A 17,892-nucleotide genomic window follows, 5' to 3' on the forward strand; every position below is an offset into this window, starting at 1 on the left:
TCATTAACAGCTACCACAGAGACTGTGATGAGGTTGATGGAAATCAGGCGTACCATGGTGGTATCAAATGTGTTATAGCTTCACCTCCCGGTAGCATTGAAAAAGACGACCTAGAATGCTGTGCGAGTGATGCAGTTGACTCAATAATAGAGACTCTTGAAACTGACGAAAAGCCTGTCAGTTCGGTTATTGACATATATGCATCAATGGGCGCCCTTCATTCGGCGGTGAATGAATTATTTATTTTCCACTTACGTTGAATGAGTAAAGAATAAATGATCAACTTAAAAATATGTTTATCTGTACTGTCACTACTTATTACACACCTAGTGTACAATAGTGCCGTAGTTTCGTACTTTAAGAGACTTTATATATTGATGTTTTACTTCCCGGTGCCGTGTTGAAATAACTATTTATTTTCGTATTACAAACGCAATACGGTTCTTCTTGCATAGGTGCCTATGAGGATATATATCCCACATTACTCGGAATTTAGTTCAAGCGACGAAACTGTGGTCAAAATCTCATTGAATCAGAAAGACTGGATTACAGTTTCGCCAACACCTACGACGTCAAATATAGAGGAACAAGAAGTAAATCAATTCAATTAAACTTTTAAGTTTGTAATTATTATGATGAATTCATTTAACACGACAGGATTTGTTTATAAAGACTTTTCACTCATCTTTATCTTTTTATATAATAAGTTCTATTGTTCAAAAGCAAAAAATACATATTTATATTTTTAGTTCCATTCAGTATAAGACTTAAAATACTCCAGTGTAATGTTTTAAAATGTCAAAGTATTTATTAACTTTCAGCGCCAAGAATAATTGTTTGTTTCTTATAAAAATACCTTCTTATAATATAACGATTGAAATCCAGAAAAGAGATATTTCTCTACTGCCACAAAATATCAAGGTATCCTTTTGCAGAAACTGGTAAAGAAACTGGCTGGTGTAGAAGTTAATGACTTCAGTTCACTTAAAGCCATTGTAGTTACAAGGCCAAGATGTCAAACTGTCATAGTTGATAAGCCCGGCATATCAGTTCATTCTACAATGGACAAGAACGTTAAGCTCTTCGTTCCAAGAAATATATTTGGCTCAAGAACGGAACTGAAATTAATGGTCGGTATCACGTGTTAGGTATATTTACTTTTTATTAAAATTAAAAATAACACCATAATAATTATATAATAACTGAACGTAAATCAAAATAAATGTTGTTGTTTTTTTTCATTTTGTCTCTTTCCGTTGTCCCTCTTCTATCTAATCTAAGTCTATCAAAATAAGGTGAAGATAATGATAGTATTTTCTTTAAATCAAAGATCACGAGAGTTCAGTAGGTTCCTTGAAATATAAACGTCTTTATCGTTTGAATTTATATAATTCTGATTTTATGTGGCCTTGGTATAGATCACACACTTGAAGACTGATACTTGAATCTATCTAGCCATCTTTAAACTTAAGGAAGCTTGCCTTTACACAGTGTTATGGTATATGTAGCCTCGACTACACCCGCAACGTCCCTAGGTTTAATAAACTTCGTTGTTGATGCAGTATTTTGGAGCTAGTGTGCAATTTATACCGAAACACTTTGATTGTTGCTGTTTAATTCCCGTTCCTTTCGTCAAAAGCTTATATTAGCATTATATGATATAATAAAAAAAACTCTTCTTGTATGGGGCATACCTTTATTGCCATTATTTTATATCATTAATTTGGCAAAGGTATTCTCGTAAAGATTATGTACTCATATGTTAAACACAATGCCAGAAGGGGTCTACATGACTTTAAATGTTGAACGTTTTTTCAGTATCACCATTTGACGATATAAATAAGATTTGTCATACTATGTCTGAAAGTCCTTTTGCTTTTGAATTCAGGTTCAATCTGTATCCGAACATACACTTGCCTCTTTTGTTACAAACAATAAAGATTTTGACAATATACTGGCTGTTAGTTCCATTGTTACTCTCATTTGCGGAAAACATCCAGGAAAGGCGATGGAAGTTGACCTGATGAAATCGTCAAAGAAACAAAGTAAGTATAATAATATTGAAAAGTTTTCTGAAATACAAAATAACGCTTCATGTTTATTTTCGATATAGTAGATATCTTTCTTGTTTCCTAGAATATCTTTTTTTTTCTTTGTGCCCGACGCTATAGGTTTAAGACTCAATAGATAATTTCAAAAACCAATACTGACTAAGCTGCTTGATTTTTAATGATGTGCTTTTTAACCGGAGCTGCAAAGTCATAACGTACGCGCTTTTGTTATGGTTCGTAAATGTTTGTTTACTCTTTACATATTTACATGTTTTATATATGGTTACATAATCATGTCATATAACCATGAAGCGTGTTAGCGATGAAAAATACACTGTACTGTAGTTTGAAAGATGTTGGGGATAAAAAATGAATTTTGTTGGAATTTAAGTTGTGTTTGCCACTCACCTTTGAAAGTCTGTGCCTGACTGTATTCGTCTTTGTTTTAATTGGCGGTTTGTTTTACAATCATTTTTGATACCGGTATACTAGGTTATTTTACCACATATAAATTCTCAGTGAAAACTCCTCTATGGTTTAAATTTAATATTATACCATAATACTTAGTAATTTAATATTTTTTTGCGCAGAACAGAAGGAGTTTTCTGGTTTTCTGCGCATGTGATGTGATAACAAATTTAGTCTCATTGTACAAAATGCCATTCTTTTTCGCGTATGTGATATTAACTGATAAAATATAGGGACATATCTATTATTTCTTAGACAACAATACAATTTGTTAAATAGCTTAATTGAAATAATCGATAAATTGTAGAATATTCACACAAATAAAATATAAAATGTAAAAATAATTATATGCGGGGTATTGCGTGTCCGGGAGAGAGAACATCTTCAATTCGAAATTCTATGATCTATTTTCTGTCAATAGACAAACGTTTTACAATTCGATCGTGACAGTCCCTATGAAAATAAATGATAGGTGATATAAAACATAATGAAATATGGGCAGAAGTTCAGATCCGTAATAACTAAATCGTGAGTTCATAGCACAAGTGATTTAATATTCGCATCCGAACGGCTGACCATATTTTATCAACTGGTAAAATTATGGGAGCATAGCTACGTTTTCGATCCACGCAAATTCTTCACATTTTACAGCACTATATTGTAGCTAGGTATGCCACTCAACTGGTCATAATGCTGTTATAAACAGTTATAAAATGTTATTTTCAATAAGATAAGTCTGATATAAAAGAATTCAGAAGTGAATACTTTATTCAAATGTTATCTATGCACTTTCGAAAAATAGTACACGTCACCTATGATGACACTGGTACATATTAGAACATTAGGCCATATAAAGCACGTAATCCCTTGAGTCTGGGAGATTAGATCACGAAATATAAGTTATTTACTGTAAAAGTAGAATCTACATGTAGTTGACATTTGTGATGCAACGCAGAATATGTAAAATACATACACGACCAGATATAGATGCACTGATGCTGAACTTGAAATTTACCGGTACTGTCTATCCTGGCTGAAACATTTTCTTACGGTAAAAATATAAATAACCAAATTGATCAGTTAGAAATTGTTTGTTTCAGCAACATTGAGGTACGTTTTTAATTTATTAATACTCATTAACACTGCAAAAGTCGAGTAGATCTATTTAGTCGGCATATAACGGAGGCAGCGTAGAATCTCAAAGTCATGTTACAATCGTAGGGTAAAATGGAACAGATATATTTTATCGTTTTATGTTTAGGCGTTCTCGCTTTATGTTTATATAGCAACTGCTGTGGATCTTGTCAGAATTCCAATAAATTATGATATACTTTATATGTTTGAGGTATAATATTAGATACTCATATTTCTCGAGGTGAAGCTATTTCTATCTCCATATAAGGAATGCAGTATTAATTAATCCACACAACTACTGCTACAGTAGTACTTTGATACGAGACAGTTGCATATTCTTTGGAACGTAGATTTTTGGCTTTGAAGCTTTGCACATTATATTCAGGATTCCTTGTTCGGCCTACTTTTTAACCTGCTCGCAAAAACGGAAACACATGTTATTATCTCTCATTATTTACGTTCCCACAAAGCAGCGAACACCTTGCAAGATCACGAGATGTTGCCTCCATTATTTTAGTTTCTTGTTATCGGCGCTACAGTAAACATCGTAACTAAATAACAATTTATTACAGCTCATTCGCGGTATTTGCTGGTATGAACTCAAGATAATGAACAGTTAGAATCCAGAATACCTGCCGTTATGGAGAATGACGACGATTATGTAGGAACATTTCTGATTCGGACTCAGATTTTTCGGCCACTCAGTCGCTGTCATCTGCCATGTCAGTGCATTCACATGCGAGGACAACCCCAAAAAGCATTTGATGTCTAAATCAAAATATGAGACATTTGGAAAGAAATTTAACCTCTAAGATAAAAATTAAACAGTGTTTTGACCCAATTGGATGTGACCTTTGCCACGTCAAAAAAAGGCTACACGTGATCGATCGTTGTCCTTACCAGAAAATAGTGACTCTGAAGGTTAAGTTTCGAGGGAGAACGTTTTTTTCCTTACATTCTAACAGTAAAATTTCTGAAGATGACAATTTTTACTCTAATGTTGAGTGGTAAAACCAAACCATGCCTCTGGCATTCTCGGGGAAGCTGCAAAAGTGAAGCCCAAGCTATGCCACGGGGTTTAAAACTTGATAATTCCGAGAAGGAAGTTCTAGAAGCAACGTACATGTGTAATTCTCCAAATTGTTTGACTGCTTTTACAGAGGACACTCTTGACATGTTCCCAGTTGACGTGTATACAGAGAATTTTTCCAGGTACCACCACTTGACCCACTTGGTGAGAACTGCCTTATCAAAAGACATAGTTATGAAGCTGCCTTTTCTAAACACAAAGTCAAAGACATATTTACTGAACCCTGTAAATCTGTTGAACGTATTGCCTATAAAGGTCAACATGCTGCTCGTCTTGGAATGGTGATTCGGATGTACATACAGCAAAGTCTCGGGAATTTTGTTGGAACTATTACAACCCGAGCAGTTCAACAAATCATCCGCAGGAAAACAGATTAAGGATGTTTATGCATTGTCAACAAAAGGGTTGGAACAGCTCGGTAGAACAGCTGCATTGCATCATTTTATCAGGAGGTCTATCGCTATGTCGGGCACTGCCTTGTATGACCTTAGTGATGCCAGCGATTTTAATTAAAAATTCGCCTTTGCGTCTTTGGTGGAGGTATCGATTATTATTATAGCTTATTGATAAACAAAAAAAAAAAGAGAAGAAAAAGCAGTTAGAAGACTTGGTAACTGATATACAACGAAATAGGAAATTTGATAAGAATATGTCAAGTTCGAGTTCGGTTGTTAAAAAGGGCAAGTATAGCTATGTAGGGAGACTTGCCTCTCCAAAACTACCTTTATCTTGGCAGCCAGAGAATTTTCATGTTGCCAGAGTACCTCCGTCTAGTAGATACGAGAACAGTCAGTGGTCCTATTCAAAAGGAACCCTGAAGAGTCGCTTTCCGCAGTAAATTTTGATCCTCAGGAAGAGAATATTGTAAAACTGGGAGATAGTGACTCGGTTCATATTAGCAAGGTTTCCAAAGATACCTGTTGGGGGAAGACTTACACATTTTCTATCAGAATGGCAAAAATAACTAAAGACAGATGGATCTTTGATGTTATATGAAAGTGGCTAGATTCTTTGCAGAAATCTCCTTTTAAGAGCAAAAGAAGTAGTAACATCGTCACATTTTCGAAACAGAAATTTAGACAAAAATGCAACCCAGAATCACAAAGCATGTTCTTACAGTACTGTTTCTAGTACCCCAAAAGAATGGAAGTGTAAGACCAGTAAGGAATCTAAAACCCTGTAACATGTATCTCAAGAAACAACATTTCATAATTGATACTTTATAAAAGGTTCTAAATCAAGTCGTAATATTGGATTGGAACATGATACTAGACATGTCCGATGCTTACTTTCACAATCCAATATTCAGCACATCGCAAATTGTTCCGGTTTTGCTACCAGACAAACATTTACCTGCTTAGGGTTCTATGCTTCGATCCATCTTCAGTATCACGAGTATTCTGCAAAATATTAGCAGTGGTAGCAGCTCATTTGCGGAAACAAAGCATTCGGCTAGCAACGTACTTCCGAAACTGGTTAGCACTAAATCAAACAAAACTAAATATTCTAAAAGACCGTCAGATTTTGCACCATCTCTACTTCGACTAGGTTTCATAATAAACAAAAACGATAACGTTTCTAGCACTAGTTCAACAGTTAACTTAACGTAAGCATTCTTTTTCAGGTAAAAGAAGAGTTGGTATAACTCCAGAAAGAATAAGTGGTATATAGTAGTATGACGAGAATTTTACAAGGCCACAGCACAGCTTAGGATTTTCTAGTTGTTCTATGAAAAATGGCATCTTGTCTAGAATCCAATGCAAGGTTGTTCATGAGGCGAATTCAACTTCGTACGCTTGAAAATTGAAGTCCTTCCAGAATGGACTTCTACCTTCCCGTATCTCCAGCCCAAGTAAAACATTTAATCGTGATCAAATTTACAGAAACTCCGACATATCAATTGTTTGGAGATGATGGCAGTGTACTTAACATTCAATCATTTTCTGCCTCACCTGAAATGAAGTATGTTTTGGTAAGGTCAGACAACAAGATAGTCATTAAGTATATTAACAAACAGGACGGGACCAAGTCAGTTCAACTTTGTAGGCAGACTTGGAAACTGTGGTGTCTGGCCATATGAAATCAGATTTGTCTGAAAGCTGCATTTGTGGCAGGTGGAAGCAATGTCTTGGCAGATACCTTGAGCCGTCATTGCCTGAAGGACACCAAGTGGTTCTTTAACATGTCAGTGGTGAACAGGTTATATCCCCTTTGGATTTGCCAATCAATAGACACCTCTGTTTTGTTCCTTGATTCCCCACCTCAGGCCTTTGCAGTGGATGCCCTGTCAGTTGTATGGCAGAACCTCAATGCCTATGTACTTCCGCCAATAAACTTGATACCCAAAGTTCTGAGTCACGTGCTTCAATTCAGTTGCACTCTGATGTTAATAGAACCACACTGGTCCAGACAACAGTGGCTTCCCAGACTATTGCAACTATCATAACATACCCAGTACAATTACAAGGACATGTGGATCTGTTATTTCAAGCAAATGGTCGAATAGTCTATTCTAACCCCAAGATACTACACTTACTGCATGGCTCATATCGACAGATGACAAAAAGCAAACGGCTTTTCTAAATAGACAAGGGCTCTTTTTGCAACCCTTTAGAGTTCAGGCACGTAAAAAGATTACACGTCTAAATTCATATAGTTTAGTAGCTCTCGTGGTGAGAAACAAATTGATCCGTATTCGGCGTTTTTGATTTAATGTTCAGATTTCAGGTCGTTTAAATTTCACAAAGGCTGTTCATACAGAACAATCTCGGGTTACAGGCCAATGTTCTTGTCAATATTTCAGCCTAATGATGGGCATATAGATGAACAACATCCAGTTTTTAATTCTCGTCCACCACTTAAACGACTTGTTTTTGGATTGGATTTGCCTTTCGTATTAGATTGTTTATGAAGATAACAATATGTCTCTCGATGATGCACCGTTGAAGTTCGTGACCTTGAAGACATGCTTTTGTTTACCGTCACATCATTCCGATGATGCAGTGATATGCTGTCTATGACCTTGGGAGCAGTCTGTGTCAACGTTCAATGTAAGGGTTTGGTTTTATACGAGGATTGGATTGTCGAAGCAAACATTATTGGCACATTATCTCAAAAAGACTGAAAATTTAGACATAAAGCTGGCAAAGATGAAACAATACTTTTTCTTTCTGTTGAAAAACCGCATAGTCCAGTAAAATCCCAAACCATATCTAAATAGATTTTAATTATGACGCGGTCATATTTGCTTACAAATAGAAGAAACAAAGTATCAAGGTAAAATATCGTTCAACAAGAAATATTGGGCCATCTTGGACTTTAGTCGAGGGTGCATCAGTGAGCCAGGTTTTGCAATAGGCAGATTGGTCAATGGAGACAAATTTTATAAAATATTATTTGGCAGCAGCTAACACAGATTTATTTTAAAAAATGAACAAAAGAATTTTTCTTTTGGCAACTGTACCGTGTTAGCGGTTTATTGTTTTAGGCAGGTTGTCATGATTACAGTGGTTTTTACATTGGTTTATAGTGGAACTGTTATTTGGTGCAGACATAAATTACTTGAACTGTGCGTAGAATATTGTAATGAAGTGTAACTTATATCGGTGTGTTTCAAGAAGAAAAATTGAAGAAGTGAAAACAGACACATCTCAATTAGAACTTGTTTGAAATCACAGAGAATCCTAACTGATGTCAGGTAAGTGAATTTATGGAATCAAATTGTAAAATTTATATTTCAAGTGAAGATTTTACCCTCCTACCTGCTCCGCTCAGTCTCCTTGGCGACTGCAGCACCGAAAAGGGAAACTGAAATAATAAAGGCAACATTTCATGTTCTCGCAAGGTGTTTGTTGATTGTGGAAAAGTAAAAAAGGGTATTATAACATGTGTTTCGTTTTTGCGAGCGGGTTAAAAGTAGGCTGACCAAGGAATCCTGAATGTAATGTCAGGTAAGTATAATTCATTCATAAAATTTAAACATGAAACACAAATTTTTCAATTTTATCAGAGAAAAACTTCTTGGTTTCTGTTAATTTAAACTTACTGAAATTAAGATGATGAAAAGTTTCAACGTGGAAAGACATACCAGATGTATACGACAAAAGACAAAGTTTGGACGTTTGCTAATGTTGAATTTAAAGGACATCAGGACGATCTAACAGTAATGCTCCCTGAAGGTCGAGAAAAATACACGTACGTATTATATTCCCTTATGTAATGTATTTGATAATATATATGCAAAGAATTATGTTCAGTTCTCTTCGGTTAGACATTGAAATCCTATCATATGAATATAACTTTTTCTATAACATTCTTTCATTCTTTCATTCTTTGGTTTTAATAGATATCGTTAATTTTCAGGAATCATAATGTCCTCCCGGTAGGACAATTTTATAAATTGGACCATCAATATCCATTGCTTTTCATTCAATATACAAAGGCAAGATACAACTTTGATTTCAATTCATTTAGATTTAAAGACTGTATACTGCTGTGCTAGGGGGCGTTGGTAGTGTTGCATTTTCTATTACTGCTCATAAGCAGACTCAGTCACATCGAGTCTGCAATATTCGCTGTTTGTCTTGTTGTCGTGTTCCGAGATATCTACTTTTCAGATTTTATTTACTTTACAACAGCGGATGTTCAGTGCTGTGTAGCGGCCGATAAAAGTCGTTCAGACTTCATCTCAGTGTTGTTAATTTCTAGTCCTTCGAGATCATTCATTTCAACTCATTTAGATATCAAGATTGAATACTGCTTAAGCCGGTGCTAGGGCGTGGGCAGGACTGTATTTTCTATTACTGCTCATGAACAGATTCAATCAAACCGAGTATGCAATTTTCGCTGTTTGTCTTGTTCTCGGTGTTCCGAGATATCTACTTTTCAGATTTTATTTACTTTACAACAGCGGATGTTCAGTGCTGTGTAGCGGCCGATAAAAGTCGTTCAGACTTCATCTCAGTGTTGTTAATTTCTAGTCCTTCGAGATCATTGATTTCAACTCATTTAGATATCAAGATTGAATACTGCTTAAGCCGGTGCTAGGGGCGTGGGCAGGACTGTATTTTCTATTACTGCTCATGAACAGATTCAATCAAACCGAGTATGCAATTTTCACTGTTTGCCTTGTTCTCGGTGCTTCCGATGGATCTACTTTTTAGATTGAATTAATCAAATTTGTAAAACCAAAGAATGTTTAAATATTCATATGACATGAAATTAACACATAAATGTAGTATCTTGTGCACATGATTCTAACGAATAAAATGGATGAACTACGTTTGCAAGTATCATTTCATGTATAATGTTATGGTAGTACATTTGCGTTCAATTTTCAAAGTTAGCTGAGCAGTACTTTTGCAGTCCATATCGTCCACAGACGGCATTCGTGCAGTGTGCATAATATCAAATGTAGGTAAGCGGAGATATTGTTCAAACCCACACCTAACGGCGGCAGCGCCAAGCAAAAATGTTTTATTTGAAAATTTCACCAAATGTAACTATAATTGTTATTGTAGTATGCCATCTTTTATAGCATAATGGAGCTAGATATGCCATCAAGTTTCCCAAAAGAAAATGTACCCAGCATTGCAGAAGCCTTGCATACTTGTATTAGCAAGACAGTCGTCGTGATGATTGTTAAACAGCATGAGGATGATCTAAAGAAATGTGCATTAAGAATAGTGAGACGGGAAATTACCAAAGACACATTCGAATTTCTGAAAGATAATGGATATACAGAAGGTATGCACTACCGGTTGCTTCCTTTCAGAATGGAATATGAACTGACATCATATTATGTGTTTTATCGTTGCAATTTAAAAACGGTCTAAAATAACATAGTTACGGTTAATTTTGTTTTTACTAAAACTGTCTTTTTGGCTATTTAAACACTATAATCTGCTTAAAAAGTACTCTGTCATTATATTTTCAAGGTCCAGATTTAAGCGGTGAATTCAGTTTGCAGGAAGGCCAACAGTTGGAGGTTATCTGCACGGGGAATATTGAAAATACAACAGAACCAGCTGAACAAGTAATGCTTAAATATAATAAATCGATATTATTGGTTTCGTTTACATGATTATGGTGTTTAATATGAAATATATTCAATGTTTATATGCTTCTAACAGTTGCTCCGTTTCATTTTCAGTTTAATGACTGTTATTTCGATTCTTAGAATATTTAGCAGATTCACTGTCTTTGCCAACGAAAGACCTCCGCGATTGTGTAGTTAAAGTTACTGACTTCGAATTAAATGTCCCTCATTGCTGTGGGTTAAAAATCTCGTTTCATTCTTAGACTAGAACTCTTTCATATGAGAAAGCCAACTATGTGACGGGAAGTTGACGGTAATTTTCAGGTACGTCGTGCCTGAAATTATGCCTGAAAGAGCACTTGATGTCTTCCTCTATAGCCATTAGCTTGACAGTGATCACCTATAATTGTGTCGGTGTGACGTTAAAGCTAACGGGAAAAAACAATGTTTGAAAATGAAACAAATGTCAGGTTTCCTTTAAAACTTTGATAAGCAATCGTTTGTCTGAGAGAATGTTTTCAAATGATATATTATCTTTTGCAAGATGCATGTAACGTATTTGACTTACATGGGAGGTGTGGCGATTGACCTGACACTACGTGTAAAAGACTCCTGGAAACAGAGAGATCTTCCAGCATATGTCGGAACAATTAGATGTACTGTAATGAGAGGACATGTGACTTCTAAACCGATTTATTCTCGGTCAGTTGAGTTGGCGATATCTCTTCCGAAGGTATGACGTATATTGCTGAATAATTCAGTCTCTTAAAAGTTCCATACGTCGGTCGGGCATTAGTTGTAAATATGCACTAATAATAATAATAATAATAATAATCAGAAAGCGTAATACAATGTACTTAACAATATTGTACACGTCAAATCTTAAATTTATGGAAGATCATTCCCTATCTCTATTATGTTAAAACACTATACTGCAGGAAAGGTCATCGGTGTTTCTAACAGTTCCAATATTTTAACTTTAGCTGTTTCAATATCTCGAATGTTCATTCAATAATGTCATTTTACATTTATATCATTGTTTAACTGTTTGACTCGTGACATTTGAAATGTTTCAGCCTGTAAGACCACAAACTGCCATTGATGTAGCCCGCGTCAGATTTCCCTATTATCGTAAGAATTACAGAATTTATCTAATTATAGGAATATGCTTTCCTGTATTCCCAAAATTGACACCGTCTTACAAAACATATACGTTATTTAATGGCACAATGTTAAAATAGATTATTTGTCTGATATTTCGGTAAAAATGAAAGTTGTGAAACATTCGTTGAAACAGCGTAAAACAAAGTTTTTGCTGATAGTTCTTGAATAAGCTATGTTTTGGGGGAGAAAATGTCTAATGTATAGTGATCAATGAAACTGTAAATTATTAAAATTTATCAGAATTTACTAGATTAAAGAAAACATTGTAATATTGCAGTGACTTCGCTGACATTCTATTTGTCTGAAATATTGTGCAAGGATGATACAGATATTTGGCAGACAGTACTGAGATCATTGCTTGGACACTCCAAATTCAGTTCAGGATACAGAATAGCTAAAAGAAAGTCAATCGAAAATAGTGAAGAACCGGTTTGTAGAGCGATGATACTGGACTGGATGAAGACCAAAGCCGTACATGAGGACAAGGTATTAAAAAAGATTATAGTGTTTATTCTTTGGTAACTTTGCACTAAGTCTTCTTGCAGCTTATTCAGTTATATTTAGGTATTCTGTCAGAAAAAAATAATGTCTACTGAGTGGCATCTATTAAATTTTATATAACCGTTAGAACGAAATGCCAAAAAAAAAAAAGAAAAAAAGCACTGTCAACCAGATATTAAAAGAGAAAATTAATGCTCATTAGATTATACGTACCTGATCGTATATCTTTTATGCATTTGAATAAACTTGATATATAAATAAACAATATATAAGCAATGGTATTTGTTTTGTAGTTAGAACCTATTGTGGCTGCCTTAATACATAACGGACACAAAGATATTGCAGAGTCATGTATGGATTTTGTACGTTTTCAGAAAGGTACACAAATGATCAGTTTTGCAAATCATAACGGTTGATTGTAATTTGATTATTGAGGTTGGAGCTGACACTTTGACATTCGAAGTTCTTAAAATGAAAATATGTGCGCATTCACATCCAGCCGAAGATGAATAGTCGTATGCAAAGGCTATTGCTTATAATGGTGATTGGAGATACCATGTGCCATCTATGTTAGAATTAGCATTTTAGTAGGGCAACATACACTCTACGTAGGAAGTCTGGGTAGTTTCCTCACATAAACGAAATATGTGTCCTTTCCTCGGAAATGTTTGACACGTAGTCAGTGTCATAAACCATTAGGTAACAAAGATCCTTGATTGATACAATAACTATTTATCTTAATTATAAAGCTTAATTATAAAGAAAATTTCTTTAATTAAAATTTAAACGACTATTTCATTACTTGTAGGTTATGTAAAGATGTGTTAGTCTTTGTTTGTTTGTTCTATTCAAATCATTACCAATCATTGCCTTTTAACCATACACAGAAAATCTGTCAGATGCTGTGCTATTTGAGCTAGCTCAAGGTATAACAAAAGACATTCAGACATTAAGCAAAGGTCTTGGATTAGATAGCAAACGGATTTCGAGTTGCATCCAACAACATTCAAGCAACATCAAACGCCAGTATATAGCTGTGATGATGGAGTGGAGAGAGTCTGACCAAGTGGTCAAACACGGTGACAATGCATTAGAGTACCTTAGGAAAACATGTGTCTAAATGAAACTGGAAGTACAGATATAACACTTTTTTGTAGTTCGGCACCATCAGAGGAATACCTCCAATCTATTATCCGTGGATAATACACGTGTATAATTTACAATGACATTAGAACTGTCCCTAACACCAAATATTATGCCAATATTTAAGATAGGTATGCATCTAGAAATGAATGATGAACAGAAAAAAATATTCCAAAACATATTAAAGTAATACCTGTTGTATGCTAACTAAATAAGTTCTCTGATTTACTAAAACCCGTAGCACATATCATTTTCGTTTTCTATCAGAATTTCTTTCCAAGTGAAACTCAGCTATTACACGACATATTGTATGCTGATTGTGTAAGCTGTTAATTCACCTGTAAAATAAGCTTTACATGCTTTACTGGTGGCGGTTGTCGATTCTTTTTATATATTTCAAATGATTTCAAATGCCTTTGTGGTAGTAAGGCTAGCATGTACTGATACACCTTTACCAACTGTATCGATATTCATTCCATAATGTTATATATAAATATTATGTGAAGCTTACTCCCAGTTCAAACAACAAACGGAACTATTGTTTTAAATATTTTTTTTTTTAATAATCAGAGTCTCATCAATTTTTATGTAAGTATTATTATTGTTATTTACCTAATAGTGTTTGGTTATTATGTATATTAATGTTTGTTAATGAAACCTGTTGTAGATGGAGCATTAGTGATTGTGATAATGTACACATAATTGTGTATGATAATTGTTTTGCTTTCTCTTTAATATGCTTCCTTGCGTTATTTTTAAATAAGGAAATAGAAGGGAAACTATTAGGTTGGTTTTGTGTTTGTTTAAAATAGATGATCGAGTCAACAGACTTTGTAATACATAACAATCAGTAGTGTTTCTATATCACATTTTGAAAAAGAAATACTTAAACACAATATAAAAGTTTTAAAACAATGACAGTAAAGTTGGTAGGCAGTTGGTAGTTGGTAGTTGAACATTCGAATGATCAACTACTTACTAGTTGCCAGCTGGTTATTCAAAATGTATTAGCAAGTCTGATTACTTTTTTAAACATAATGATAAAATAATCATTCTAATCCTTGTTTTGTTCTTTAATATTAATCTTCATTTCTTTAAATGAATTCAGCAGTCTCAAAAAGTACTTGGAAAGCCAGTTGCCAATTCGCGATATGTTTCAGCAAAGCCTTTTGTCATACAAAAATGGATAAAGTCATTCAATTAAACATTTAATATGTTATTTTATATCAATATCTGACACTTTCAACGTAAATATCAGTCTTGAAAAAACTCAGGAGAGTCAGTTGCCGATTCGCGTGCGAATAACCAACTGCCTACTGGTAGGCAGTTGGTTATTCGACATTTTACATACAGTCATTGTTTCGGTCGAAAATGATAAAAAAAATTCATTCTAATCCTTGTTTTGTTCTTTAATATTAATATTTATTCCTTTAAATGCATTCAGCAGTCTCAAAAAGCACCAGGAGAGCCAGTTGCCAATTCGCGATATGTTTCAGAAAAGCCTTTTTTCAGACATAATTATATGCATAAAATAATTCAATTTTACATATATTTTGTTCTTTCATATCAATATCCGACACTTTCAACGTAAAGGTCAGTCTTTGAAACACTCAGGAGAGCCAGTTGCCAATTAGCGCGCGAATAACCAACTGGCTTCTGGTAGGCAGTTGGTTATTCGACATTTTACAGACAGTTATTGTTTTGGTAGAAAATGATAAAAAAAATTCATTCTAATCATTGTTTTATTCTTTAATTTTAATATTTATTCCTAAAAATGCATTCAGCAGTCTCAAAAAGCACCAGGAGAGCCAGTTGCCAATTCGCGATATGTTTCAGAAAAGCCGACTTATCAGACATATATGCATAAAATAATTCAATTTTACATATATGTTGTTCTTTCGTATCAATAGCCGAAACTTTCAACGTATAGGTCAGTCTTTAAAACAGTCAGGACAGCCAGTTGCCAATCCGCGTGCGAATAACCAGCTGCCTACTGGTAGGCAGATGGTTATTCAACATTTTCCAGGCAGTCATTTTTATGATCGAATATGATAAAAAATTGATTCTAATCCTTGTTTTGTTCTTTAATGTTAATATTTATTCCTTTAAATGCCTTCAACAGTTTCAAAATGCACCAGGAGAGCCAGTTGCCAATTTGCGATATGTTTCAGAAAAGCTTCTTTTCAGACATAAATGGATAAAATCATTCAATTTAACATTTATTTTGTTCTTTCATATCACTATCCGACACTTTCAACGTATAGATCAGTCTTTGAAACACTCAGGAGAGCCAGTTGCCAATTCGCCTGCGAATAACCAACTGCTTACTGGTAGGCAGATGGTTATTCGACATTTTCCAGACAGTCATTTTTATGATCGAAAATGAAAAAACATTCATTTTAATCCTTGTTTTGTTCTTAAATATGAATATTTATTCCTTTAAATGCATTCAGCAGTCTCCAAAAGTTCCGGGAGAGCCAGTTGCCAATTCGATATATGTTTCAGAAAAGCTTTTTTTTCCAGACATAAATGGATTAAATCATTCAATTGTTCTGTTTATAAATATTAATATCTATTCCTTTAAATTCATTCAGCAGTCTCCAAAAGTACCAGGAGAACCAGTTCCCAATTCGCGATATATTTCAGAAAATCCTTTATTAAGACACAAATGGATAAAATAATTCAATTTAACATTTATTTTGTTCTTTCATATCACTATCCGACACTTTCAACGTATAGATCAGTCTTGGAAACACTCAGGAGAGCCAGTTGCCAATTCGCATGCGAATAACCAACTGCCTACTGGTAGGCAGTTGGTTATTCGACATTTTACAGACAGTTATTGTTTTGGTAGAAAATGATAAAAAAATCATTCTAATCGTTGTTTTGTTCTTTAATGTTAATATTTATTCCTTTAAATGCCTTCAGCAATCTCAAAATGCACCAGGAGAGCCAGTTGCCAATTCGCAATATGCTTCAGAAAAGCCTTTATTTCAGACACAAATGGATAAAATCATTCAATTTAACATTTATTTTGTTCTTTCATATCTATATCCGAAACTTTCAACGTGTAGATCAGTCTTGGAAACACTAAGGAGAGCCAGTTGCCAATTCGCGTGCGAATATCCAACTTCCTACTGGTAGGCAGTTGGTTATTCGACATTTTCCAGACATAATTTTTTGGTCGAAAATGATAAAAATATTCATTTTAATCCTTGTTCTGTTCTTAAATATTACTATTTATTTCCTTAAATGCATTCAGCAGTCTCCAAAAGTACCAGGACAGCCAAGTGTCAGTTCGCGATATTTTTCAGAAAAGCTTTTTTTCAGATACAAATGGATATAATCATTCAATTTAACATTTATTTTGTTATTTCATATAAATATCAGACACTTTCAACGTATAGATCAGTCTTGGAAACACTCAGGAGAGCCAGTTGCCAATTCGCGTGCGAATAACCAACTGCCTACTAGTAGGCAGTTGGTTATTCGACATTTTCTAGACAGTCATTGTTTGGATCGAAAATGATAAGAACATTCATTTTAATCCTTGTTTTAGTCTTAAATATTAATATTTATTCATTTAAATGCACACAGCAGTCTTCAAAAGTACCGGAAGAGCCAGTTGCCAATTCGCGATATGTTTCCAAAAAGCTTTTTTTCGGACACAAATAGATACAATCATTCAATAAAACATTTATTTTGTTCTTTAATATCAATATCCGACACTTTCAACGTTTAGATCAGTCTTGGAAAAACTCAGGAGAGCCAGTTGCCAATTCGCGTTCGAATAACCAACTGCCTCCTGGTAGGCAGTTGGTTTTTCGACAGTCATTTTTTTTCTGGTTAAAAAAAAGAAGATTCATTTTAATCCTTGTTCTGTTCTTAAATATTAATATTTATTCATTTAAATGCATTCAGCAGTTTCCAAATGCACCCATTTTTATGTATCAATATCCAACACTTTCAATACATAGATCAGTTTTTGGAACACACTGGAGAGCCAGTTGCCAATTCGCGTTCGAATAACCAACTGACTACTGGTAGGCGGTTATTAGTTCACGACATTTTTTCAGGACAGTAAATGTATCAATATGGCAGTAAATCACCATTGAAAATATATTGAAAAACAATCCTGCAGGTAAAATTCAATAACACAGTACATAAGATAAAGGTAAATTAGCCTCAGGTGGCAGGTTGTGGTCATGACTGTTTGTTTACATAAAGTAAATTTATTTTCATTATTGTAATTATTATTATTAGTATTAGTAGTAGTAGTAGTAGTAGTAGTAGTATTGTGTACA

The 17,892-nt window shown here is 34.4% G+C and overlaps 1 protein-coding gene across 3 annotated transcripts in view; it reads left to right on the forward strand.

Moving 5' to 3' along the window:
* The window catches only part of LOC123555392 (uncharacterized), a 120,546-nt gene extending 106,574 nt beyond the window's left edge, over window positions 1-13,972 (forward strand). For 2 of the 3 annotated variants that reach the window (XM_053548395.1, XM_053548396.1), the window contains exons 6-17: window positions 11-227; window positions 456-593; window positions 936-1,130; window positions 1,889-2,045; window positions 8,799-8,937; window positions 10,280-10,488; window positions 10,680-10,777; window positions 11,325-11,513; window positions 11,857-11,911; window positions 12,222-12,430; window positions 12,739-12,823; window positions 13,333-13,972. In XM_053548395.1, the coding sequence (XP_053404370.1) occupies window positions 11-227; window positions 456-593; window positions 936-1,130; window positions 1,889-2,045; window positions 8,799-8,937; window positions 10,280-10,488; window positions 10,680-10,777; window positions 11,325-11,513; window positions 11,857-11,911; window positions 12,222-12,430; window positions 12,739-12,823; window positions 13,333-13,565 (1,924 nt within the window). In that variant the 3' untranslated portion in view covers window positions 13,566-13,972. The remainder of the gene's footprint in view (window positions 1-10; window positions 228-455; window positions 594-935; window positions 1,131-1,888; window positions 2,046-8,798; window positions 8,938-10,279; window positions 10,489-10,679; window positions 10,778-11,324; window positions 11,514-11,856; window positions 11,912-12,221; window positions 12,431-12,738; window positions 12,824-13,332) is intronic. The other variant, XM_053548394.1, reaches the window with a different exon arrangement.
* Window positions 13,973-17,892: the final 3,920 nt, after the last annotated feature.

The sequence above is a fragment of the Mercenaria mercenaria genome, chromosome 7, assembly GCF_021730395.1.
Source record: "Mercenaria mercenaria strain notata chromosome 7, MADL_Memer_1, whole genome shotgun sequence".
In the NCBI taxonomy this organism is placed as follows: Eukaryota; Metazoa; Mollusca; class Bivalvia; order Venerida; family Veneridae; genus Mercenaria; species Mercenaria mercenaria.